At 36.9% G+C, this 27,226-nt stretch overlaps 2 protein-coding genes and 2 pseudogenes across 2 annotated transcripts; 1 reads left to right on the forward strand and 3 right to left on the reverse strand.

The window, feature by feature from the left end:
* Positions 1 to 290: 290 nt before the first annotated feature.
* Positions 291 to 6,959, forward strand: LOC116726897 (zinc finger protein OZF-like). Its single transcript, XM_032573847.1, has 4 exons — positions 291 to 346; positions 5,312 to 6,319; positions 6,488 to 6,741; positions 6,911 to 6,959. Exons 1-3 carry the CDS (start codon positions 304 to 306, stop codon positions 6,658 to 6,660), a joined length of 1,224 nt encoding a protein of 407 aa, XP_032429738.1. The 5' UTR covers positions 291 to 303; the 3' UTR covers positions 6,661 to 6,741; positions 6,911 to 6,959.
* A 6,531-nt stretch (positions 6,960 to 13,490) lies between these two features.
* Positions 13,491 to 13,642, reverse strand: LOC116727754 (uncharacterized; annotated as a pseudogene).
* A 2,869-nt stretch (positions 13,643 to 16,511) lies between these two features.
* LOC116727756 (uncharacterized) lies at positions 16,512 to 16,649 on the reverse strand (annotated as a pseudogene).
* Positions 16,650 to 23,999: 7,350 nt separating this feature from the next.
* On the reverse strand, positions 24,000 to 25,952 carry LOC116726904 (gastrula zinc finger protein XlCGF57.1-like; the record flags this gene model as incomplete). Its single annotated transcript, XM_032573861.1, has 1 exon — positions 24,000 to 25,952. A coding segment is annotated over one exon (1,470 nt), but the record flags the coding sequence as incomplete, so codon positions are not given.
* Positions 25,953 to 27,226: the final 1,274 nt, after the last annotated feature.

A 27,226-nucleotide genomic window follows, 5' to 3' on the forward strand; every position in this document is an offset into this window, starting at 1 on the left:
TAATGCACATCTAAAAGTTGCTTGCCAACCGCCATAAAAAAGGAAAAGAAGAAGAAGAAGAAGGCGGGGAAGATAAAATCAGAGCACACGGGCTAGCCTTAGCTTTTCCTTTGTTAGACGGTGGTTTGAAGAAGAGTTTGAGTTTAAGCTAAATATTTCCGTGTTTTCAGTGAAAATGTCTTCAGTTCCGCCTCAGAGAGAGTTTATCAACGAGCAGGTAACTCCTGCTGGAGAAACATTCACAGAGTGGAAAGAAATCAACGTTAAAGATCGGAGGAAGAGATGGAGGATCAGCGCAGACTGATGGATTTTACCCGGATACCGAGGATCATCTTACACCGGATAGGTACGAAACACCTTCATGTTTTACTGATTTATCAGCTTAAAGAGAGTTTTTAGACAGATAAATAATCGTTGTGTTCGGAAACATATTTAAGGAATCGGCTCAAATTGTAAATATTAAGCAGAAGTAGAAAATTCCTGAAGAAATTTAACCGGGGCCTGCCAAAGTGGGCCCGTTAGGTTGGACCCAGCAATGCTAACAATTAGCATCAATGCTAAGCTTCGCTAAATAGTAATCAATAGCCTGTGCAGAGTCACAAGCATGTTGACTAACATGGACTTGCACCATTCAGTTTGTTAAAATTAGTGTATAATCTAAAATGAGCCAAAATGCTAATGTAAACCTAAATGCTGCCAGTAGCATGTGGGCTATCATTAGAATGTTGTCTTACATGGACTTCCTACATTCAGTGTCCTAAACATGGATAATAATTAAGAAAAATAGCTAAAATCTTATTTTAGGGAAAAAGCTAATGCTTGCGCAGCAAGGCAGCGCCCTAACCTGAGAGGAAAAGATAATGCAGGCTAATATTATTGCACTGTCTCTGTGTCGCCCTGCGACAGACTGGCGACCTGTCCAGGGTGACCCCGCGCACCAGCACCTCCCAACCCCACTAGGGACAAGGGCTGTTAGAAAATGGATGGATGGATGGATGGATGTCCCTGGTCTTTTTTGGATACAGTCACAAATGTCAATTTAAAATTTCTGATATATACATTTAAAGAGACGTGTTTATATATTCTTAACTCAATGGTGCAAAAAATTTATTTACTACAAAATAGTATTCTTATCATGGTGATAGTTGTACGAACATGATTATCTATTGTATGAACGTAATAATTATATTGTATAAACGTAACAATTATATTGTATGAACGTAATAATTATATTGCATAAACATGATATTTCATGTCCAGGAGATAATATGCTTGTAGTGCAGCATAATGAAGGTTAGTACAGTAGCTAATATAATTTCAGATCTTTGTATAACTTTTCTTCAGGTTAACTTAGAAAGTGAGACATTATTGTTACAGGTTAATTTTCTAAACTACAAAAACGTAACTGTTAGGGAAGCTCAAAAATGAAACATTGGACTGATATTAATATATGATAGTAACACTGGTGTTATGCCAGATTTACCAATATTTTATTTTATCATTTTTTAATCCGATTACTCTATTAATCATAAGAATAATCAATAGATTACTCAATTACTAAAATATTTGTTTACAACAACCCTAATTATTTTATTATTTTTAGTATAATTTTTCCAGTTACTTAATGCATCAAACCGTATCAAATGCTTTGTGCTTAGTCAGCCAGAGTTAATGTGCGCGGCCGCAGGAAGATCCGAAAAACTCGTCCCACAAACTTGAGCAGCCAGAACAATTTCTGTGATGCATACTAAAAACTCAACAGACACAAATGGCAGAGATACCAGAGCCACATTAGCAGCCTTTAATTAAATCTCCCGTTTGTTGCGCATTTCTGCGCAGTGCAGCGGATTCAACTCCTCATGCAGGGCCGGTCCAAGGCTGTACGAGGCCTGGAGCAGAATCTGACTTAGGGCACCTCTTGCTGCTTAAAACATCAGCATCTCTAACAGCTTCTGTGTTAGATTTAATCTGGGAGAGGGGGAGTAGTTTAATTGGCCAACCTAAAAACAATCTGCTATAATTGCAGTTTTCTAATAGAGCATTGGAACTGACGTCACTGCGTGTGACGTTTACGTCGCTTGGCGCCATCTTGTATAGCGACAGACCAAAACAAACTTTATTCCAGCGTCTTCATTGTGTTACCGACCGCAGTGAAGTTGTTTTCAAGTTGGATATTGGATATCCGCGCTCCGCGGAGTTAGGGGCGTTTAGCTCAAGGTTGATCCGATTTATGAACGCTGATTGCGGCCAGCTGTTCTCTACCGCTCCCTCCTCAACGCTCAGAGGTTCACATAGGGACCGTCCATTTCTGAACCAAACACTCCTGTAAATAAACGCCTTGTGACCAACTGATACAAAAAAGTGGTAATTCATACTATTACAGGAGGCACACTATCCTCTATTAAAATTTTAAGTCATATTCAATATTTTAAATTATTTTAATATTGAATAATGTTTTCTTCAATAACTCAAAATCAGTGTGAAATTGTTCTGCTAGACTGTATAGATGAAGCACACCCATCTTTATTACATTATTACACCCAGATTTTTTATTTTTTAACTAATTTAATATTTTTTTTTTAATTTCATAAAATGTATTTGTTACCTGTAATGTTCAATTACATAAAATTCTAGGACAGGATCTATTTCATTACATGTTCACTTCTTACCTGAAATATGTTAAATACAACAAATATTTACTTAAAGTTTTTTCTATTTCATAACATTTACTTGTCACCTTTATATTTTACTCTGAACTGTTTAATTACACATTAAATATTTAAAGATTTAATGCTCTTTCATCTGGTTTGATTGCTTATATTAAATGTTTACTGCAAAATGTCTGATTATATAATTGTTTACTTTAATCACATAAAATGTTTATTTAAAAATATAATCTTCCATTACATGTACATTTATTACCTGAAATATTTTAAATATCAAATTTTTACTTAAAATGTGATTCATTTCATCACCTGTTTACCTGCAACTTGAAGTGCTTGAATCAAACGTTTCATGAATGTTTTACCACATTAAATGATTAAATGACAGAAAACAGACACTTCCAACTGAACACATAATTCAACACAAATGGTTCATGTTCCTCTCCAGAGTCTGCAGCCTTGCTGAGCTCTTCTCCTGGGGTTTCCTCCTCAGCCTCTCCAACTTGCTCCTCTTCTATAGCCTCCGCTACTGTGTTTTCATGATTTACCTCTTCTGGGGTAAATCATGAAAACACAGTAATTCTCTGTAACTTGTTGGTCCACCATGGTCTTGCTGTATTGCCTCTTTAATTGACGCGCATGTCGGTCCGATGTTGTGGCGTTTACCTCGCAGTGACCCAGATTCAGCCTGGATTGAGCTAATATATTTCATACGTCGGTTTGCCTTGAAGAGGACAAATCAGAACACATCAGTATTAATGCTGTAAATTTTATAATACTAGTAAAATAGTTTACTTCACAATAATGGAATAACCTCGATATCCACTGACAAAACTCGGACTATTGTACATAAAACGATTATGACACAACACCAACAAAGTGAATTTAAACACTCACCAGAATGGAGATGTCTGGAGCAAACTTGTAGATATCTTGGGATTTTGGAGAAGGTAACATCAGGACGTCTCACCGCTGATACCCGGGATATTTGTCTCCTTTTCGTTAGCTCCGATAGTTTAGCCTACTCGCGTTGTTTACAGACAGAAAAACAGTGAAACTAAAGTCTGTTTTAAAATCTTTTTACCGTCTCGGTCGTGTGATCGGACATTACATCCAAAAACGCAGCAAGTTCGAACCATTGCTAAATAATTTCAAGTAACTTAGATTCAAAAATTCAAAATATCTGTGAGACAGTGGTTTTCTCGGTTATGTATATGGCCTCACAAGATGGCGCTCATATCCCTACGCCTAGAGCAGTGACGTCACGTTCCAAAGCTCTGTTTGTATTTTTGAACAAATAGAGCTCAAACTCAAAGATTAAACTCACAGCATCTGATTGTAATGATAATAAAACAATCTAACTATGAATATTGTTCTTTGAACTTTTAGAAAGTAAACTTGTCAGCTCCTTAAAATCTTACATTTAAATGTTAAACAATTTAAATTAATTTATGTATGCTGAAACCATTCAATCAAATTCAGCAACATTGATGATGTGGATAAACAAATGTTACATTTATGAATGTGTGGTTTGTGTTAAAATATTAGCATTTATGGGCCCCTGAAGAACCTTATGGAGCCGCTGACTTAATTTGTATTAAACAGAAGTGAAAATAATTGATATTAATTTTATTTGTATTATTTGATTAGCTGTTTTTAAGACTAGTTGTGGGTTTAAATATCGTTTCACTGGCAATGTTTTCCCTTAACATATAATTATCCAGTAATATTTTTACTTTTACTGTCTAATTAATATCTTTTAATACAAAAACACGGTGGACCGCCTCGGCGCCCCGCCCACCGGGCTTACCATGTTTTCTGGGGGAAACCCTGCAGTCTACCCACCTCTCTTGGAAAAAAACTGTGTGAAAAATTGACACTTGCTTTTTTCTCCCTTTCTCTCTTGTTTTGGAAACCCTAACTTTACTTGATGGTAATTACTTCTATTCCACCAAACAGGAATTGGCTTTAACTTCTGTCAAGAAGGTTTGGTTTCTGCCAAAACTTTATCAATGGAGCTGAACTGAGCCTGACTGAACATAATACAGAGTCTTTCTCAATGTTCTGCTTGGTGGCGATTTGAAGAATTGATTGGAATGCAAAGCGCCGATGGGTTTGTCATTGCAACATACGCCAGAGCGTTGTTGAGGCGCATGGGCCATTCGAGGTTGCTTACAACTTTAATTTTTGTTGCTACAGTAATAAAGAACAGATGTTTATGCAAATGAGGATCGGAATGAAGACATGAAACCAAAACCATCAACAGGGTTTAAAGTGCTCAGTTTCTTTCTTAATGTGCATTAGAAAACAAGCTGCTCTATGCCTTAAATTTTTTCAGCATAGAATTACGTATAAGACTCTAAGGAACTATAACAGGACTAAATCAAGCTGCTGTTTGAACTATTTTTGTCTTGGAGCCACTAGGTTTAATTATCGCCATCTCGCTTTCTCGCCTGGAGATCCATAGTATGTTTTGACTGATTTCTTGACCCCTTCCAGTCAGAAAGACTAAAGTGGTTAAGTACATTTTCATAATTATACATTTGTAATTTTAATCTTTGGATCACTTGAAAAGGCTTTAAGTGAATAAAATCAATACTTCCTTCTTTTACTCACATTTAAAAGCTTTTGTTTTGTGTTTTGTGCAGATCTCTCACAGTGCTGGGTGTGTAAAGAGGAGGAGGTTCTCAATGAATTCAGCAACCAGGAGAGGAAGTCCACTTCAGATAAAGAAGAACCAGAACATCAAGAGTCCAAAGAGGAAGAGAAGCAACTCTGCATCAGTCAGGATGAAGAGCATCTTGTGCTGAAACAGGAGACTGATGACATTTTGGTGAATCCTCTTAATGTGCAAAGAATCCACAATGAAACAGAACCACAGAGGAACCAACTCATCTCTCATGGCTCTGCTGAGGATGAGAACCAGGATCAGGAAGGCAGCAATTCTGAAGACCCAGGAAAAGAGAGAAAGGAAGAACAGAAACAAAAGGAGAGATTTGAGAAAATCAAAGAGCAGAAAAGCAGAACTGACACTGAAAAGCAAAAAAAGCACAAGAAAGCTCACGCAGAGCAAAAATTATATTCTTGTAAAATTTGTGATAAAACATTTTCTGGAAACCGTAACTTGATGGTACACATGAAAACTCACACAGGAGAAAAACCTTTCACTTGTTCAATCTGTGGAAAACGTTTCAAACAAAAAGGACATTTAACTCAGCACATGAGAATTCACACAGGTGAGAAGCCTTTCTCTTGTGGGACCTGTGGAAAAAGCTTCTCTCGAAAAGCTCAATTAGATTATCACATGATAATTCACACTGGTGAGAAGCCTTTCTCATGTGGGAGCTGTGGAAAAGGTTTCAACGATAAAGGCCAATTAAATGTACATATGAGAATTCACACAGGTGAGAAGCCTTTCTCCTGTGGGACTTGTGGAAAGAGTTTCACCCATAAGGGCAGTTTAGATGTTCACATGAGAATTCACAGAGGTGAGAAGCCTTTCTCCTGTGGGTCCTGTGGAAAGCGTTACAGTGAAAGAGGGAATTTAACTCAGCACATGAGAATTCACACAGGTGAGAAGCCTTTCTCCTGTGGAACCTGTGGAAAAGGTTTCTCCTTAAAAAGTAATTTAAAAGTTCATGTGAAAATTCACACTGGTGAGAAGCCTTTCTCTTGTGGGGCTTGTGGAAAGAGTTACAGTGATAGAGGGATGTTAACTCACCACATGATAATTCACACAGGTGAGAAGCCTTTCTCTTGTGGGGCTTGTGGAAAAAGTTTCACCAATAAGGGCAGTTTAAATGTTCATATGAGAATTCACACAGGTGAGAAGCCTTTCTCTTGTGGGGCTTGTGGAAAGAGTTACAGTGATAGAGGGACGTTAACTCAGCATATGATAATTCACACAGGTGACAAGCCTTTCTCCTGTGGAAACATGTGGAAAAAGTTTCTCTCGAAAAGATATATTAAATGTTCATGTGAAAATTCACACTGGTGAGAAGCCTTTCTCTTGTGGGACTTGTGGAAAGAGTTTTCACCCTTAAGGGCAATTTAGATGTTCACATGAGAGTTCACACAGGTGGAGAAGCCTTTCTCCTGTGGATCCTGTGGAAAAAGTTTCTCTAAAAAAGTTCATTTAAATGTTCACATGAGAATTCACACTGGTGAGAAGCCTTTCTCATGTGGGAGCTGTGGAAAAAGTTTGAACAATAAAGACCAATTAAATGTACATATGAGAATTCACACAGGTGAGAAGCCTTTCTCCTGTGGGACCTGTGGAAAATGTTTTACCCATAAAGACACTTTAAATGTTCATATGAGAATTCACACGGGTGAGAAGCCTTCTCTTGTGGTACTTGTGGAAAAGGTTTCTCTCGAAAAGATAAATTAAATAATCATATGAAAATTCACACAAGTGAGAAACCCTTCTCTTGTGGGACCTGTGGAAAATGTTTTACCCATAAAGACACTTTAAATGTTCATATGAGAATTCACACAGGTGAGAAGCCTTTCTCTTGTGGAACATGTGGAAAAAGTTACAGTGACAAAAGGACTTTAATTCAGCACATCAGAATTCACACAGGTGAGAAGCCTTTCTCTTGTGGTACTTGTGGAAAAAGTTTCACCTTGAAAACAACTTTAAATAATCATATGAGAATTCACACAGGTGAGAAGCCTTTCTCTTGTGGAACCTGTGGAAAAAGTTACAGTCTAAGAACGACTTTAACTCAGCACATGAGAATTCACACAGGAGAGAAGCCTTTCTCATGTGGGAACTGTGGGAAGAATTACCGTCTAAGAACGACTTTAACTCATCACATGAGAAGTCACACAGGAGAGAAGCCTTTCTCTTGTGGGACCTGTGGAAAGAGTTACAGTGAAAGATACAATTTAACTCGTCACATGAGAAGTCACACAGGTGAGAAGCCTTTCTCATGTGGGACCTGTGGGAAAGGTTTCTCTCGAAAAGATAAATTAAATAATCATGAGAAGTCACACACATGAGAAGCTTTTCTCCTATGGGACCTGTGGAAAAAGTTTCAGGATGAAAAGACAATTACTTAAACACATGAAGATTCATGTGGGTGCGAAACAGTGATGTGCGGTGAGGTTCATAGCTGGTGAGGCACTGCCTTATGATGTATAAATACAGACACCATGCATGTTATTGTTTACGTACAGACATTTTGCGCATGCATACAACGCTGGAGGGCAAAAAGACAATTCTTTTACATGTCTTCCATAGCTGCGTTTACTAGATGTAACTTAGAAATGTAGGTATTATGGGTTGTTGTTATGTTGCTGTACAGTGTTTTAAGATCATGTTCAATGTGCCCCTTTTTAACTTTGAACCCCTGCCCCTTCAAAGGTCTCTGCACGGCCCTGTTCATATGTATGGTAAGATGTATTATTTTTACCCCCTAGCTTGGTAGTCCCCAGAGTGCTAATGTTGTTAGCAGCTAACTTAGTGTTGAGTCCTGGACAGAAAATATGTTTATTCAGTGGGACTTCCATGTTAAAAAAAGCTGAATAAATTAAATATAACTTACTCAGCCATACAGGGTATGGCTGGGTAGCCATAGACATTCTGATGTCTATGGCTACCTTGTCTTGACCACCCTTGATGGGGGTCAGGACATCCTGACCCCCATCAGAATGTCTTGCAGCATCCGAGTCACATGTCTGAAGCCCAGAAATAGAACGCTGTGATGTTTGTTTGAAAGGGAAAAAAACTCAAATATTATTGAGATCAGGTCAGATTTTGATTGAGAGCTAACAGCAGAGAGATTTTTATTTTCCCAAATATTTGTTTCACAGAAGTCATTGTTAAAATTCTGCTGTTAAAATGTGTTTGTACATGCTCTACACAACCAGGTTCATAACAGTATATTGGTATTTTATACAGCTGCAAAGTGACTTTTGTTTCTTAGCAGGGAGGAGCTTCAGTTAAACACATTTTGTTCCTTTGGGAGGCTTCACAGTGTTTTCCTCTGTTATTTTATATTTCTAACATATTTTCTTTGTATGTTTTTAAATGAATGATTAATAACATTTTTTGCTCAGGTACATGTATGATGATACAAGCTAAATAATAACTTTAATTGTCTTTGTGGTTTTAATTAAAGTTATCTGTCTTCTTCTTACATCTTGTCTCTTCAGTGACCTTTCATGTTTTCACTTCTTTCTCTGGAAACATGAACCTTTTTTCACAAGATTCTGTTATTAGTATTTTCAGGTCAAAACAACATTTCACCGTGTTCCTCTAAAATATATGTAGTCATTCAGTGTTTAACTTTAAAACTGAATCACAACCTACAAAACTACAACCTGATATAACATTAGACTGTTTTACAAACTAAAACGATCATACTCAAAAAAATTCATTAGATGTTCCAATATGGTTCTTTTGTAAGAATAAATACGTTTTGATAACTGACTCCAAACTCACATTCTTAAGTAATTTTTTCATTAGTCAGAATGATGTAATATTCTAAAAATAAATACTCTTCTTTACTTAGCTGCAGAAAATCCTCATAATCAACAGAAATAAAAGGCTTGGAAACATCCGTGTGTTTGTGTAATTACTTTAATACTGTGTTTCACTCACTGAAATATATGAACCTTTTATTAATGTTGTAAAATATTAAAATTATTGTATGTTGAGAGGAGGCTCAAAGCGGAAAATTCAAGGGGGAACTAAAATCGTCTATAGTTTCTTCAGTGCAGCCAAAGTGAAACACACGGGAAGCTACGGAGCTCACGAGGTAGCATTAGCTCCTCTTAGAAGGTAGTTTGGAAACAGGTTTGGTGTTTTCGGTAAATATTTCCGTGTTTTCAGTGAAAATGTCTTCAGTTCCGCCTCAGAGAGAGTTTATCAACGAGCAGGTAACTCCTGCTGGAGAAACATTCACAGAGTTTAAAGAAATCAACGTTAAGATGGAGGAAGAGATGGAGGATCAGCGCAGACTGATGGATTTTACCCGGATACCGAAGATCATCTTACACCGAATAGGTACGAAAAACTTTTCAATTTCACTCAGTAGAGTTAAAAACAGCGAGAAACAATGTAGGAATTTTTGGGGGGCGACCCTGAACTCAAAGTAAAAGACTCAGAAATATCAAATCAGTTCCCGCCGGAAATAAATAACAATGAATAAATAAATACTTAGAATGATGAACTCTGACCTCGACAATAGCCAATAATAATGAATATCCTATTCATTAAATAATATCAAAATTACAGTTTGTGTTTCGTGACTCCCTCATCTCTACTTCACCAGTTTAAGAAAGTACTGGTTAAAGTTTGCGCTTAAAATTATTAGTTTTACTAACCAACTAGAATTATTAGTTTATGGTTAGTTTTATGTTTTGTGTTTAGTCTTATATTTTACTATTGTTTAGGTTCGTTCTATGTTAAATTATGGCTCTTTAAATAGTCACATGAGGATTCACACGGGTGAGAAGCCTTTTTTATGTGAGATCTGTGGAAAAAGTTTCTCTTAAAAATCTTATCTTTCTCAACACGTTGAAGCTCACGCAGCTGAGAAGTCTTTTTCTTGTGTGATTTGTGGAAGACCTTTCTGGTCTAAACCTAATTTACTTTTTCATATGAAAACTCACCCAGGTGAGAGACCTTTCTCTTGTGTTATGTGTGGAAAAAGTTTGTCTCAGATTAGCAATTTAGCTGTTCATATGAGAGAGCACAGAGCACATGATGGCATAATTTGAACCTGAAGTATCAACATTCTCAGTAACTTGCTGTTTGAAAGCGCAGTAATTATAGCTGGGTGACATTTTGTAAATGTAACAGCTTTGTTAAAAAACATTTCAAATGGATTTAGCTGAAACACTTTGAAGAAATAATCTTATTCTGGTAGTTTTAGCTTTTCATTTAAATGTTTATTTTTAAGTGAGATTGTCTCCACATTAATTGTCTGTCCCGCGTGCTCTGTTTTTATAGTTTGTGTGTTTTACTGTGGCTGTACTGAAGAAACAGGAAATGATTTTTGGTTCCACTTTGAATTTTCTGCTGTGCTTCTCCTCTTTGTAAAAAAAATTACAAACTTTATTGATAGGTTTATTGTTAGTGGAAATTTAGAAAATAGTTTCTTTTAGTTATCAGTGTAAACTGGGGTTGTGACTCTTATTGTATGGTGGTAAAACATAACGCTTGCATACTGTTTGCTTGATAATTCAAGACCAAGTATACGTAGGGAGGGAATGTTTAGTGAGAATAGATCAGTCTGGAAAAAACACTGATGATGTTGTTGCAATAACTAATAAAATGCTGATTGAGTGAAAATTACTTATGTCTCCTTGGTAACTAAGAGCGATAGCTCATTAGAGTAAACTTTGTTATTCATTTAAGTTTTTCCATTACTATTCGTTCAGTACCTCAGTTCACCTGAGTGAAACGCAGTATATAAAATAATTACATACAGACTAATGTTTTCAAGCTTTTTCAGTTAATTATTAAGTTTTATGTTTTTTAACACATTTACTAAAGTTTTTATATAAAATGTTTATATTAAACTTCCAACGTTTAATAAAAACATTTTAAATCACAAATGTGACACAGAAGCACCTTCATGCTGCCACCTACTGACAAGAACCTGTTACTACACCTACATTGTTTCAGCTGCAACAGATGTAGAAATCAGTGACTCGGCTATTTTTCTACAATCTGTGCTTCTGAATTCATTTCAGTGGATTTCATATGCTGGAGTATGTTTAAACAGTCATGTTCAATAACATGGAATCAGACCAACAAATAAACACATTTTATGTCAGAAATGTGGGTTTGAAGTCAGTTATCCAAAAGTTTCTGTTGTAAGACGGTTTTTTCAATTATATTCAAAATGTTCCAGTTAAATACAATACTCTAAACCACATGTGGCCTCATACTGTTTAACTTTAAAAATGAATCTGAACATACAAACTATAACCTTATGTGCCGATATAATAACTGTACTTGTTAACCCCTAAACAGAAATACAAGGTTTTAAAACATCAGTCTATGAGTCATTATTCAAAGTACTGTATCATAGGTGTTTGGTGCCTTTCTATCCTAAAGAAAAAGATGTAAAACTTCAGATATCTTACAACAAGATATTAACATGTATGGAAAAACCTCACATAACCTTATATTAAAGCAGAAAGTACAGCAGCCTCCGTAAGAAAGGCTAACAGTATTCAAATATGCCGCATAACTGATCAGTACAGTATTGCGAGGGAACACAAAAGAAATTTTTCCCCATGTCCCCTAGAGGGCTCCGTAGAAAACAGAGGCAAATTATTTAGAACATTTTATATCACGCTTAACTGTCTAGTCCAGTGGTCCCCAACCCCCGGGCCGCGGACCGGTACCAGTCCGTGGACCAATAATAATGAAATATTTCTGTTTTATGTATTATTTGGGTCTGGAGGACCTTTTATTTTGAAAATCCTTTAACCGGATTCACTCGGTTACGTCTTGCGCGCCAACATTGAGCCACAAACAGCAAAATGAGTCAGAAACACATCAGATGTTTTTGGAAAGTTTCTTTATGAAGGGAAAAGGCCCAGAGAAGAGACAGGAGGATGGATTTATCCCGGCAGGTGATTCCCACAGTCCAAGCTCTGCATGATTTGGTGACCGGATGTTAATGAGGCAATGAAGCTTCAAACTGCTTCGCCACTAGAGACCAAGAACCCTGAGCATCAGCAACACTTCCGGTGTTATTGTCTCTCATCTCTCCCAGATGGACCGTCTGGCTGCAGAGAAACGAGCTCATGGCTCCTATTAGTCGTTATTGTGAGTTAAAATTTTCACGAAAGTAAAATGTTTGTTTTTGTGGTATATTTTGAAGGGATATGTAAACGTTACCATAGCGACCAGAGACAGAAACCGTTAGGGCAGCGGCGGAGACGAGGAGAGGAGTAGAGCTTTAGGTCTGGTTCACACGGCACGATTTTAGGATTGTCGGCCGATTTTCCAAACCTCTGTGACCACAGAACCGATAAAAGTCCAACAGGTTCGGTCGGTTCGTGTGTCCAGCCACACGGCAGGAGCAACACACCACACTAACCGGTTCCAGAAGAAAATCCAGTAAAACCCTCAACATACCCCACATGAATTTAGAATAATCAAACATGGATGACGATGTAGAAGCAGCAGTGATAGTTTGTGGCTCATTTTAAGAGATAAAAGACGTAACAAATAGAAAAGGCGTTTGATAAAAGATGGCGCGAGCAGCCGCTCTATTTGCTGCACTATGATTTGGAGGTGAGTTATGTTTTTTCGTAGTTAACAATTTAACTGAATAAACATAACCACATATAATAAACATGTATAAAATGTGAATTTTTGCTTATATCTGCTTAACAACCCTGGTTGTAACAACTTGGGTTGTTATTCTGCTGTGAACCGAATTAATTTGTTTGTTATTGACTTTTACTCAATTAAATTTCTTACGTATACATTGCAAATTGTATTTTTATTATAGTTGATTATGTTGTTTTCATCTCTCCTTATTTCTTTTGTTCTTCCTATAACTGATGGAGATATATAGACATTATTTATAATGTATAAAAGTATTGTTTATGTCATGTAATTAGCCATACATTCTTAAGAAAATGAAATAATAAATACTTTATGGTATTCTTATTTAGTAATGTAATTAGATTAGTTGTATTCTCACCCCACGCCACTAGAGGCAGAAGCAGGCCCGAGAAGATGCGACTATGGAGCAAATTTAGAAGTACACCAAAAGCAATTTCTTCGGTTCTTAGTATCATGCATAAATTGATTCAGATGGTATCACATAATTTATCATTTGACATTATTACCAGGGGAGAGCGCGAACGCAGTCCCCCACTACCATAAATTGTGCAGTTGAGATTCTCCCATGTGGAGAATTCACAGAGGTCAGATCGCCGCAGTGCAATGGCTGATCCTCACCCTGAGCGATCCTTTTTTTTTTTTTTTTTTACATAAAGATTTATAAAACAGAATAAATTAAACCGATTAAAGGAAACAAAGGGGGAAACAAGAAACGGAGGTTCGAGTTTGTGTTATTCAAGGTTGTTTCACTATTTTTAATAATTCAGTAGGCACTTCCCACTCGAAAATCTCCTCATCATTCTTTTTTCCTTGACTCCATTTAAAAATGTAATCTTTGACTGATGCACCCACCATCTTTATAACATTTGTTTCAATTATTTCATATTTTCTGTATAACCAAATATTTCTTGTTTTCCAAATTGCCTCCTTGACACAATTAATTACAATCCACCACCTGATTTCATTTCTTTCCCAGTCCTCCTTAAATAACCCGTACGCTATATTTTCATAAGTTAAAATCACATTATGCAACTTGCTCAACCATGGCAGCATTAACATCCAAACTCTTTTTGCAAAAGGACATGTCCAGAACAGATGTTTGATCGTCTCCTCGTCCCCACATCTAGCTCTAGGACAACTCGGCCTTTTGGTGCAATTTCTCTTGTATAAAAAGTCTCTTGTAGGCAAACATTTATTCACAATTTGCCAAGCCAAGTCTTTGTGAATATTCAATAAGTTTTTATTATTCACATTTTTCCATGTTTTTATAACTTCCTCCTCGTTCAGTTTTTCTATTGGTGTCAATTTATTGTAAGATACCAATTTATTCTCTATTTCTTTCCTCTTAATTCTTTCCGGTGGGATTTCTTGTAGGCCACATCTCAGCGCTTGTATTACCGTCTGAAATATCGCAGGGTAACTATCTGCAAAGGGCTTATGCAAAATTATTCTTTTGTTCCAATTTTTCAAAACTTTCCTCCCCAACCAGAATCTTGCGAATGGAGCCCATGACGGTTCTGGAGATAAGTTCAAGCACACGCTCAAGATTGGAGTAATGAACAACGCTTTGAATTTTATTCCTATATCTGGTACCTCTCTCCCCCCTTTTTCTAATTGTCTATACATAATTTCTCTTTTCAGTCTCTCCTGTCTGCTTCCCCAAAGGAAACTAAACATCATTTTTCTAATTACCGTCATTGTTCTATGGGGCATCGGGAAAGTTGATGCAAGAAAGGCCAGAGTGGATATAATTTCTGCTTTTATTACTAATACTTTACCTATAAAAGATAGTTCTCTGTCTCTCCATTGCATCAACTTCCCCTGGATTTTTTGTAATTTAACTTTCCAATTCTCTGTTTTCATGTCTTTCCCTATTAGTATTCCTAACACCTTTATTGTATCCTTTTTTTCTATTAAACCCCAATTTTCTCTTATTTCCCTCCAATTTATATATAAAATCTCACTCTTTTGCTTGTTAACTTTCATTCCTGAAGCTTTTGTAAATTTCTCGCTTATTTTTAAACTCTCACGTATAGAAGCATTATCTGTTAACAGAAGCGTCAGGTCGTCCATGTACATTGTTAATTTTATGTCTTTACCTTCGTTACCAGGCGGTGTTATTCCCTTGATCATTTTGTTTTCCCTAATAGCGCATGCTAATGGTTCTATTGCTATTATGAATAACAGCGGGGACAGTGGGCAGCCCTGTCTCACTACTGCTTTAATAGCCAAAGGGGGAGTTAAGGTCCCATTCACAACTACTACGCTACTACACTCATTATATAAGGTTTTTATCCATCTTTTAAATGTTTCTCCAAAATTAAAATGATCTAAAATTCTTTCTAAAAATATATGGTTTACTCTGTCAAATGCTTTTTCTAAGTCAATCCCTAAAATAGCTGTTGAAAGTTGCCTTTCCTGACTATATAGGTAACCATCTCTAATCAAGGCCAGACTATCAGTCATTTTCCGTCCTTTCACTCCACAAGTTTGCTCCTTCCCTATTATAGTGGTAATCACTGTCTGTAGCCGAAAGAATAAAACTTTCGCTATTATTTTTACATCTACACCTAGCAATGTCAATGGTCTCCAATTTTTCAGATCCGTTTTTTCCCCTTTTTTATATAACAATGAAATCATACCTTGATTCATTGAGTTGGGCAATTTTCCTTCACTTAGTGCTTCTCTGTAGACTTGTAGTAAGGGGGCTTTTAAGGATTCCCAAAATGTTGTATAAAATTCCTTTGGCAGCCCGTCTAGTCCTGGGGTTTTATTATTTTTCATACTTATCAAGGCTTCCGTAATTTCATTAATTGTTATTTCTTGGTCTAGTCTACTTTTTTCCGTATGAGTTAATTTGTTAGTCAGCTTCATTAACAATTCAACCCTGAGCGATCCACCTACAGGATCATGGAGTCGCTTCTGCCAGGTAAGTATGCTGTTCATTCCTCCGACTGACGATTAACAACTTCACACATCCGGTTCTGACTCACGGTGGGAAAGAAAATATTCCCTGATTCACTTTAGGATTTAACATTTAACAAAACACATTCAGTAACTCATAGAAATAATAACAAATATGTAATAGAAATCAAAATAAACCAGAATATGGGCGGTTTAAAGCTCCCAAAATGCATTGCGAGAGAGTGCTGAAGCGTTTTAATTTTAGCATTTAAAATGTATTTCGTCCCTCAAATTAACCTAAGCAACCTAAGTATATTCAGAGCTGATTACATCTACAACAACTAATAATTTATATTAATATAGTCTAAAATGTAAAGGAAACCAAAACAAATGTTTATTTTGTATCAATAACGGCGTTAATGGCCGCTCTGCTGCTGCCACCTGCTGGTCAGAGCGAGGAATGACATTTAACGGAATAAACAAACTGAATGACAAAAGATACATTTTGTTTTATCTCAGTGGGCACCAGAGTGATTGACAGAAAATACTTAGAAGATACGTTTTGGTAATTACGAAATTAACAGATGATAGTAAAATAAATATTTATCATTTCACATTATTACCAGGGGAGAGCGCGAACGCAGTCCCCCACTACCATAAATTGTGCAGTTGAGATTCTCCCATGTGGAGAATTCACAGAGGTCAGATCGCCGCAGTGCAATGGCTGATCCTCACCCTGAGCGATCCTTTTTTTTTTTTTTTTTTTTTTTTTTTTTTTTTTTTTTTTTGTTCTTAACATACAATTTCCAGTGCAGGCAGTTTTCAACAAACTTTACAATCTTACATTACTACTTATACATCATTGGAATTTATAACAAAGGGGGGGGAACGATATTTCATGTCAGATTAAAAAGGAAAGGAAATAAATAAATAATTATCTAACAATATTCTGTAGTCCATCCGGCACTTTTCATACCAAAACATCATCATCCCTTTTTTTCCCACAACTCATTTTCCAAATGTAGTCTTTTACCAATGAACCTACTATCTTTATAACATTTATTTCCGTTATCTCATAATTTTTATAGATTAAAATGTTTCTTGATTTCCAAATTGCTTCTTTTACACAATTAGTTACAATCCACCACAACAGCTCATTTTTTTCCAAACCATCTTTTAACAGACCATAGGTTATCTTTTCGTAAGTTAGCTCCTCCCTACACAAATTATTCAGCCATGGTGCCATTAAAGACCCAACTGAGCGATCCTTTTTTTTTTTTTTTTTTTTTTTTCGTGCAAACAGTTTTCAACAAATTTTACAATCTTACATTATTGCTTGTACATCATTTCATTGACACAAAGAGGAATTTATAACAAGGGGGGGGGGGACGATATTTCATGTCAGATTAAAAAAGAAAGGAAATATATAAATAATTATCTAACTATATTCTGTAGTCCATCCGGCACTTTCCATACCAAAACATCATCCCTTTTCTTCCCACAACTCATTTTCCAAATATAATCTTTTACCAATGAACCTACTATCTTTATAACATTTATTTCCGTTATCTCATAATTTTTATAGATTAAAATATTTCTTGATTTCCAAATTGCTTCTTTTACACAATTAATTACAATCCACCACAACAGTTCATTTTTTTCCCAACCATCTTTTAACAAACCATAGGCTATCTTTTCGTAAGTTAGCTCCTCCCTGCACAAATTATTCAGCCATGGTGCCATTAGAGACCAAACTTTTCTAACTATAGGACATGTCCAAAACAAATGCTTTGTTGTCTCATTGTCCCCACATCTGAGCCTGGGACATTTAGGGCTTGTTGCACAGTCCCTTTTGTACAAAAAATCCTTTGTGGGTAAACATTGGGTGGCGATCTGCCACGCCAAGTCCTTCTGGTTATTAGTCAAATTTTTATTATTAACATTTTTCCATGTTATTCTAACATCCTCTTCTTTCAATTTCTCGATTGGCGTCAACCTGGCGAAAGGAGATAGTTTACTTTCTACTGTTATTCTTTTAATAGATTCTGGTGCAATTTCTTTTATACCACCTTTCAGTGCCTGGACCACTATATTAAAAATTGCAGGATACCCATCGGAGAAGGGTGTATGTAAAGTGATCCTCTTATTCCATGCCTTTAATACTCGCCCTCCTAGCCAAAATTTGGCAAAGGGGGCCCAGATGGGCTCGGGACACACATTTAAACAGACCTTTAGAATCGGTGTTATAAACATTGCTTTAAATTTTATCCCTATATTTGGTACATTCCTCCCTCCATCGTTCAAAGGTCTATACATGATATCTCTTTTTAGTTTTTCATGCTGACTTCCCCATAGGAATCGAAACATCATTTTCCGAATTGCTGCCATTATTTTGTGCGGTAACGGGAAGGTTGCCGCTAAAAAGGCTAAAGTTGAGATGACTTCTATTTTAATCACTAGCACTTTGCCCATTAATGATAATTCTCTGTCCTTCCATTGCAGCAATTTACCTTGAATTTTAGGCAATTTTGACTCCCAATTGTCTATTTCCATGTTCTTCCCTATTTGGACGCCTAAAACTTTTATTGTGTCGCCTTTTTCTATCAATCCCCAATTTTCTCTCGACTCTTTCCAGTTGCTGTACAATATCTCACTTTTATTTTTGTTAATCCTCATTCCTGATGCTGCTGTAAATCTTTCGCTTATCTTTAAGCTTTCCTGTATGGAATTGTTATCTGGTAATAAAAAAGTTAGGTCGTCCATGTACATAGTTAGTTTAATATCTTTTCCATAGTTCCCTGGAGGAATTATTCCTTTAATAGCTTCGTTATGTCTTATTGCACATGCTAGTGGCTCCATGGCCAAAATAAACAGCAAAGGAGACAATGGGCAGCCCTGCCTGACTCCTGCTTTTATTGTGAAAGGTGGAGTTACTTTCCTGTTCACTACCACTACGCTGCTGCATTCATTGTACAGAATCTTTATCCATTTTATAAAACAGCTACCAAAGTTAAAATGGCACAATATTTCTTCTAAAAACCTGTGATTAACACTGTCAAATGCTTTCTCTAAATCTATTCCTAAAATGGACAGCGGGAGTTTCCTCTCTTGACAATATGTATAAGTATCTCTAATCAAAGCTAAACTATCTGTCATTTTTCTTCCTAGTATTCCACAAGTCTGTTCTTTTCCTATTATATTCGAAATAACAGTTTGTAAGCGAAAGAATAAAACTTTTGATAATATTTTTATGTCTACTCCCAGTAGAGTTAAAGGTCTCCAGTTTTTTAAGTCTGTTTGTGGGCCTTTTTTATATAGCAGGGAAATCATACCTTGATTCATAGTGTTTGGTAGTATTCCTTCTTTAAAGGCTTCCTTATAAACTAAAAGTAATGGTCCTTTCAAGAGTTCCCAGAAGGTGACATAATACTCCTTTGGCAACCCATCCAGGCCTGGTGCCTTATTGCTCTGCATACTCTGCATGGCCTTTGTTGTTTCGTCGATTGTTATTTCTTGATCCAAATTCTCTCTCTCTTTCATTGTTAGTTTATTGGTCAACTTAGATAGGAAAAAGGACATCTCTTCCTCTTCTATCGGTTTGCTTTCATATAATCTCTTGTAAAACTCATAGATTTCAGAGTTAATTTGTTTATTATCGTTTAGTTCTTCTCCATTTTCATTAATCAGCGTATTAATCAGTTGTTGAGATCTAAAAAGTTTTCTAAAGAAATATCTAGTACACTTCTCGTTTTCCTCTAGATGCTGTACTCTACTCCGAACCAATATTCCTTTGCTTTTTTCATTCATTTCTGTCATCATTTCCTTTTTAAGTTTCACTATTTCATCACTGACTTGGAAACCTGCCTTCAAAAGGTTATAATATCTTTGCAGTTTCATTTGGTTTCTCCTTTGCCACTTCCTTTTTCCTCCTGCTATCCTCTTTCCTTCTTTGCAAAAAAACCTTTTCGTCCTATCTTTTATCTCCTCCCACCACTCACCGACAGTTTCAAATAAAGGACTTAGCGTCATCCATTGTTTAAGTTTGTATTTATATTTTGATACTAATTTTTCATTATTTAATAAACTTATGTTCAATTTCCACACACCAACATTTGGTTTTTGGCAATCTCTTATGTTAATTGAAACTGTTAGTTTGTGGTGGTCAGAGAAGGGAACCGGGTCCACTGTACATGCAGTTGGTATAATCATGGGGGATGTCAGTATATAATCTATTCTTGAGAATGTTCTTCCATTTGACCAAGTGAAACCCGGTTCTCTTGGATAGAGGGTTTTAAATACGTCAGTAAGTTTACAATCGTTGATCAAATTATCTAATACATGAGAGCTTGAATCAATTCTGTTCTCCGAACAATTAGCCGAGTTACCAGTTCTTTTTTCTAATACACAATTAAAGTCCCCACCCACAATTACATGCCTCCCACTACATATGTAGGGCTGGAGATTTTGCATTAAAGTTACCCTTTCTCGTAAGTCTGTCGGCCCGTATACATTAATTAATCTGATTTTACACCCGCCTTTATCCATGTCTATTAGTAAAACTCTACCATCCATTACATTCTCTACTCTCTCTACCTGGAGCGCTCTATTATTAAACAACACCACTACCCCTGTGGATCTGTTTTGATTATCTCCTGACCATACAGACTGTCCATATGTCCATCTTTTTTGAAATTTTGCATAATTGTCCATGAAGGGTACAGCACATTCCTGTAGTAGAGAAAGGTCCCCTCCACTGTTATGTAGGTAATCAAAAACAGTTTGGCATTTTACTGTGTCATTTAAACCTCTAGTATTGACTGTTGAGATTTGAAGTGATAAAATGTCTTCTTAAGGTAGTGGAGTCTATGGTACGCCTATTAGTCAACATTAGTCTTTACCTTTTTCTTTTTCTTCCTTTGAGTTTTCCAAGTCCCCGGTTGGTTGCTGTCCTCCACCTCTTGCTCATCCGCCCTCAGCTGGGTGACTCCCGAGAAGGCCTCCAAACTTTCCTCCTCCAGGAAGGGGGTCGGGTTTTGCGAAGTTACCGGCCAATTTTCAATGTCTGGCCCCCCTGAAGAGTCCGTAGAGGGGGCTTGGGAGCGTTTTCGAGAAATTAGCTGGTCTGGAAAATCAACCTGGAATAAGGGTTGGATTCCCTCCAAGGGAGTTTCGTCCTCTAAAAACAGCGGGGCGCTACATCCTTCAGTGTCTGCATCTAGTGCTACTTTCGGCTGTAGCTGTGCCAAGTTCCTCATCATTAGGTCCAGCATTTCTCCACACTCTCCTACCGTCACTCCGCGGGTGATGTTCTGTGGCGTATCCTCCTGATGGGGGATGACCTCTGATTCCTGTTGTTTCATCCGTTCCGTCGTCGCTGAATCCGTTCTGTCGGGCACCGTCTCCGTTTCCTCAGGTGTCAGAAGTTCAGTTGCAGAAGGTCTGCTGGAGACGAGGGGGCCTTGTCCTCCTTCGTCCTTCTCTCGCTCCTCCATACTCTCCTGCTGCTGGTTCTCCTCTGGTCTCCTCACAGGGAGGGCCGGTTCTTGAATTAAACTATTTCCCAAACTTAATATCATTTCTGTTTCTTGTAAGGAAGCTGCTTTGACTCGATTTGCGTATGATTTAGGGCATGATCTAAAGGCGTGGCCTCCTTCTCCACAGAGGTTACAGCTCACAGGGAGTGGGCACTCTTTTGTCAAGTGATCATTTGCTCTACAATTCCTGCAGTAAATGTTGTTGCATTCAGCAGAGAGGTGCTGTTGAGAACCACACCTACGGCAAACCTTCGGCTGGCCCGGGTAGAACACGAAGCCCCTAATTGCACCCAGCTGTATGACCGGTGGCAAATGATGGGTCTCACCTGTAGTAGGATCTTTTTTTAATTGAACAAAAAAACGTTTCCCTCCTGTTCTGATTCCATCTTCGTCCTTTAATTCATAGGCGCTATTCACTGTACACCGAAGGCCAAGCCAAACCTTTATGTCCTCCATTCTCACTTTTTCTGAATAAATCAACACAGTCACTGCTTTTGCTTCTGATTCCATCAATGAAATCATGTCAATGTTCTTCAGCTGTGGTCTGGTCTCCTTCAATTTTCTAAAAGTGCGTAAGCATTTTTCAAAGAACGTACTTGTTGTGAAAATTACCTCGAAAGTTTTCCTTCCGGGCAGAGCAAAAATGTAGTCAATCTGAGCTGGTGCAAAACCAAGTTCTTTTTGCAGAACAATTCTGCTAAACTGCAATCTGTCCATTTCCAAGTCCTCTCTTAGGTCAAACCGAACTGCGTTCCTCCGGGAACCAGTAGGGGGCAGAGCTGACGCCATCTTTCATGATCATGGTATCTCCCCTGCCAGGTAAGTATCAGCCCGTCTAGTCCTGGGGTTTTATTATTTTTCATACTTATCAAGGCTTCCGTAATTTCATTAATTGTTATTTCTTGGTCTAGTCTACTTTTTTCCGTATGAGTTAATTTGTTAGTCAGCTTCATTAACAATTCAACCCTGAGCGATCCACCTACAGGATCATGGAGTCGCTCCTGCCAGGTAAGTATGCTGTTCATTCCTCCGACTGACGATTAGCAACTTCACACATCCGGTTCTGACTCACGGTGGGAAATTAAAATAAACCCTGAGTCACTTTAGGATTTAACATTTAACTAAAAACAATCAGAAACTCAGAGAAATAATAAATATATTTTAAATAACTCAAAATGAAAAACTTAGAAAAACTCAGAAGTGTTAAAATTGTATACTTTTCCAGCTCTAACTTCAGAAACTTTCTTTAAGCTGCAGCTAGCATAGCCTGACCTGAATGCTCGTGACTATCCACGGCCATAGTCACGAATGGCCCTGGATAAACGGTTTCACTGTAACTCTAAGTTGTTTCTCTATTAGCAAATTTAGCAGGACATACATGAATGAGTGATTAACAGCGTTAAGCCAAATCCCAGGCTGAACAATGTCAGTGAGGATGAGTACAGGCAATTAAAAATGTGTCCATCGTGGTGCAGCGTGATACCAGACAGAATGGGTCAGGAGAGGAACAGACCCATCAGACATCAGCGTCTCTTCATCCATCCATCATCTCCGGAGGCTGATACGGTGCAGAACATTTAGCTATGATTGATTAAGTTTCTTATTGTGATTTTAGTTGACTATTATGGTTTGATTATTTGCTTATTGTATAATAGTATCAGCCAAAATAATACAAAGGGTGATTTAAAGAACAAACCATACTAATAGATTAACAGTAAATGCATAAATATTTCCTACTTTAAAGAGGTTTGTTAGAGCTTTCTATATGTTTTATTTAGAAATGTTGATATTTTGTTAATACATTGTTCAGTGGCCATTTAATGTATTATTTCACTATTATTTTATTAATGTGGTTATGTGATGTGTGTTATGTGAACATAAAAGTTCACATAACATAAAAGTTATGTGAACTTTTTTTGTTATTATTAGGTGATCAGTTACTCAGTATTTCAGTAGTTTACCAAATACTTCAAAATAAAATACAAAGAACATTGTTCCAGCAGGGGTAATTAAATAAATAGAATAATAAATATTCGTTCTTTGTTAAATTATGGCTCATCTTTTGTTTTCTCTTTTATTCGTATAAATATAGAACTCAGTCTGTTAAATGTTGATTGAAAAATGAATATTGACTTTATTAAAATTCATGCAATGTTAAGGAGGAAGCGATGGGCCCTGTGAACCAGGGCTGTTTATATATATGAAGGTTTTCCTGATTTACTCTTTGTTTCAAACAGAAGGTTTTATTCCAGTCTCTATGTTTATGTAAATCTATTCTGTCACACAGTCTTCTACTAAACAGAACAAAGAAAAAGACCATCTTTGTTATACTTTATTATCTAAAATTATATAAAAAGTTTCAATAAATTTTCTATCTGAAATTCAATCCATATCATCAATACATGTTCTAAGCAGAAAAATCATTAAAACCATGTCAAAGAAATGCATCCATTTCTCCAAATCATTGAAATAAAACAAAGTACAAAGGATAAACACACAATAAAGGTTTCAAAATTTTAGAAGTCTAAATCTTAAAGAATTCAAACTCATTGTTTCTTTAAGAGACAATCTCTTCCTTAGTCTCATTAAATAAAATGGAAATATAAAATTGCGAGAACAAAATGTGTCGGTTGCAGTTACTCCACTTCCAAACAGCAAGTTACTGAGAATCTTACTTGAGGTTCACATTGTGCCATCAAACCTGCGTGAGTTCTCATGTGAACGGTTACATTTCTAATGAGTGAAACTTTTTCTACAGGACCTACAAAAGAAAGGCTTCTAACCCGTGTGAATCTTCCTGTGATGACGTAAACTGGATCTACACACAAAACATTTTCCTCACTTTTCACTAAGGGTGCACCGATTGCAAAAGTGCAGACATGACCTGGTGGGCCGGTCTAATAGTCAAACCTCTCAACGGAGCAGAAGACAAAAGCTCAGGTCAATAAAATTGGGGGATCAGATCGGCTTCACATGCATGTTTCTGCTGATCACCAATGTCCCAAAATTAAGGAAATCAACATAGATTAATCGGCTGGCTGATAAATCAATGCATAGCTACTACTCACATGTGTGAATTCTGATGTGAGAAGTTAAAAGGTATTTTTTAGTGAAACTTTTCCCACAGATCCCACAGGAGAAAGACTTCTCTCTTGTGTGACTCTTCATGTGATGAAGTAAAAATGACTTAAAAGGAAAACATTTTCCACAGGTCCCACATGAGAAAGAATTCTCACCTGTGTGAGTCTTCATGTGAAAATGTAAAAGGTGTTTTACAGCAAAACATTTTCCACAGGTTCCACAAGAGAACGGCTTCTCATCTGTATGAATTATCATGTGAGCAGTTAAGCTTTTTTTATGAGTAAAACCTTTTCCACAGATCTCACATGAGAAAGGCTTCTCTCCAGTGTGAATTCTCATGTGAATATTTAAACTTTTTTTATAAGTGAAACTTTTTCCACAAGTTCCACATGAGAAAGGCTTCTCACCTGTGTGACTTCTCATGTGATCAACTAACTGAGATTTAAACAAGCAATTTTTTCCACAGATACCACAAGAGATCGTCTTCTCACCTGTGTGAAATCTCATGTGAGCAGTTAAACTTTTTTTATGAGTGAAACCTTTTCCACAGGTCCCACATGAGAAAGCCTTCTCACCTGCGTGAGTTCTCATGTGATCAACTAAGTGAGATTTATTCAAGCAATTTCTTCCACAGGTGCTACAAGTGATCCCCTTCTCACCAGTGTGAACTCTCATGTGAACAGTTAAACTTTTTTTATGAGCGAAACATTTTCCACAGGTCCCACATGAGAACGGCTTCTCACCTTTGTGAACTCTCATGTGACTAACCAAGTGAGGTTTCCTCCGGAAACTTTTTCCACAGTTCCCACATGAGAAAGGCTTCTCACCTGTATGAATCGTCATGTGATCAAGTAACTGAGATTTAGACGCAAAACTTTTTCCACAGGTTGCGCACGTGTAAGGCTTCTCACCTGAGTGAATTCTTATGTGTCTGTTTAAAATGCCAATCTGATGGAAACTTTTTCCACAAGCTGCACATGTGAACGGTTTTTCACCTGTATGAATTCTCATGTGATTAGTTAAACGACTCTTGTGAGGGTATCCTTTTCCACAGGTTGAACATGTGAAAGATTTCTTGGCCGTGTGAGTTCTCACGTGTATCATGAAGGAATTATTTCGAGAAAAGGTTTTATCACAAATTTTACAAGAATATAGATTTTGGTTTGGTTGAGTTTTCTTGTGTTTTTCTTTTTCTGAAGTCTCAGTTGTGCCTTTCTGCTGTTTGTTCACCAACATGTCATCAGTCTCCTGTTTCAGCACAAGATGCTCTTCATCCTGACTGATGCAGAGTTGCTTCTCTTCGTCTTTGAACTGTTGATGTTCTGGTTCCTCTTGTTCCTCTTTTATCTGCAGAGGTTCTGGTTCCTCTTGTTCCCATTTTATCTGCAGAGGTTCTGGTTCCTCTTGTTCCTCTTTTATCTGCAGAGGTTCTGGTTCCTCTTGTTCCCGTTTTATCTGCAGAGGTTCTGGTTCCTCTTGTTCCCGTTTTATCTGCAGAGGTTCTGGTTCCTCTTGTTCCTCTTTTATCTGCAGAGGTTCTGGTTCCTCTTGTTCCCGTTTTATCTGCAGAAGTTCTGGTTCCTCATGTTCCCGTTTTATCTGCAGAGGTTCTGGTTCCTCTTGATCCAAAGTGGAGTTTTCCTCTGGGTTGCTGAGCTCATTGAGAACCTCCTCCTCTTTCCAGCATTGTGGGAGATCTGGACAAAAAGACAAAACAAAAGCTTGAATATGTGAGTCAAACAATGAGCCTTACACTTTCATTAACAAAAATTAAAATAAAAATATTTTTCAGCAAACATGTGCGCTTACATTAAAAAATAAAATCTCTGCCGCAGTTCATCTTTTTTAGCGATATTTTCTTGCCATTTGTGATATTAATTGGAAACGTGTTTTATGGATTTTCCTTAGAGATATTTAGTAGAAAGATGCGCTGTGAGAGTCTGGGGCTGTCCTTTTCACATTCTGCCAGTGAAAAGCTTTTTCACAGCTTGAGCACCTGGTGATCGCGTAGCTTAATCCACCGGATGGTTTGAGTTCTTTCATAATAGGCGACCATGTATTTTATTTTTTTTGGTAACAAATTCCTCCACTTTTGGACTTTTGTGTACACTTATATGTGCTGTTATTATTCAATGATACAAAGTTTTGTTTGAGGAAAAAAAAACCAACAGAACTTATACAATAATAAATATAAGAATACGCTCTAAGAAAAACATAATTAAATGAATATTTTAAACACTTACTCATTAAGCTCTTACCAGTAGTTTCTTGTACTGATAGATTAGAGATTAGAGAGTCATGGATCTTAAACTTTGATTTTTTAATTTTTTTTTAAGGTTTTGTTGGCTGTATTGGCCTTTAATAACAGTTTTTAGACACGAAAGTCGGTTACGACAGAGAGGGAAAACGTGCAGCAGAGGTCATAATCCAGGTCAGTTTCGAATAACTAATAAAATTAGAGAGGCCTCCTACAAAATTATGCATGGATACTATTTGCCAATCAGTATATGCAAAAAGTCAAAAAGGAAATTAACATAAAATGCTCACTATTTTCACCCCGAAACCTTTTTGGCTTTGCATTCATATAAAAAAAAGTTTTGTGGAGATGTCGTTTATAATCGATAATGTATATAAATATTTTGTTTAATGTTGAGACAATTAACCTTAGTTTTCACAATTGTTCGAGAAAAGGAAACTTTTTAGTTTTTTTAATCACAAATGTA

Source organism: Xiphophorus hellerii, chromosome 10 (genome assembly GCF_003331165.1).
Source record: "Xiphophorus hellerii strain 12219 chromosome 10, Xiphophorus_hellerii-4.1, whole genome shotgun sequence".
In the NCBI taxonomy this organism is placed as follows: domain Eukaryota; kingdom Metazoa; phylum Chordata; class Actinopteri; order Cyprinodontiformes; family Poeciliidae; genus Xiphophorus; species Xiphophorus hellerii.

What these genes read in the sequence shown, in the direction of transcription:
- LOC116726897 (XM_032573847.1), top strand. Translation starts at nt 304, where the DNA reads ATGGATTTTACCCGGATACCGAGGATCATCTTACACCGGATAG. An exon ending in GATCATCTTACACCGGATAG is followed by an intron (nt 347 to 5,311) that starts GTACGAAACACC and finishes TGTTTTGTGCAG; the next exon opens with ATCTCTCACAGTGCTGGGTG. An exon ending in TCATGTGAAAATTCACACTG is followed by an intron (nt 6,320 to 6,487) that starts GTGAGAAGCCTT and finishes GAATTCACACAG; the next exon opens with GTGAGAAGCCTTTCTCTTGT.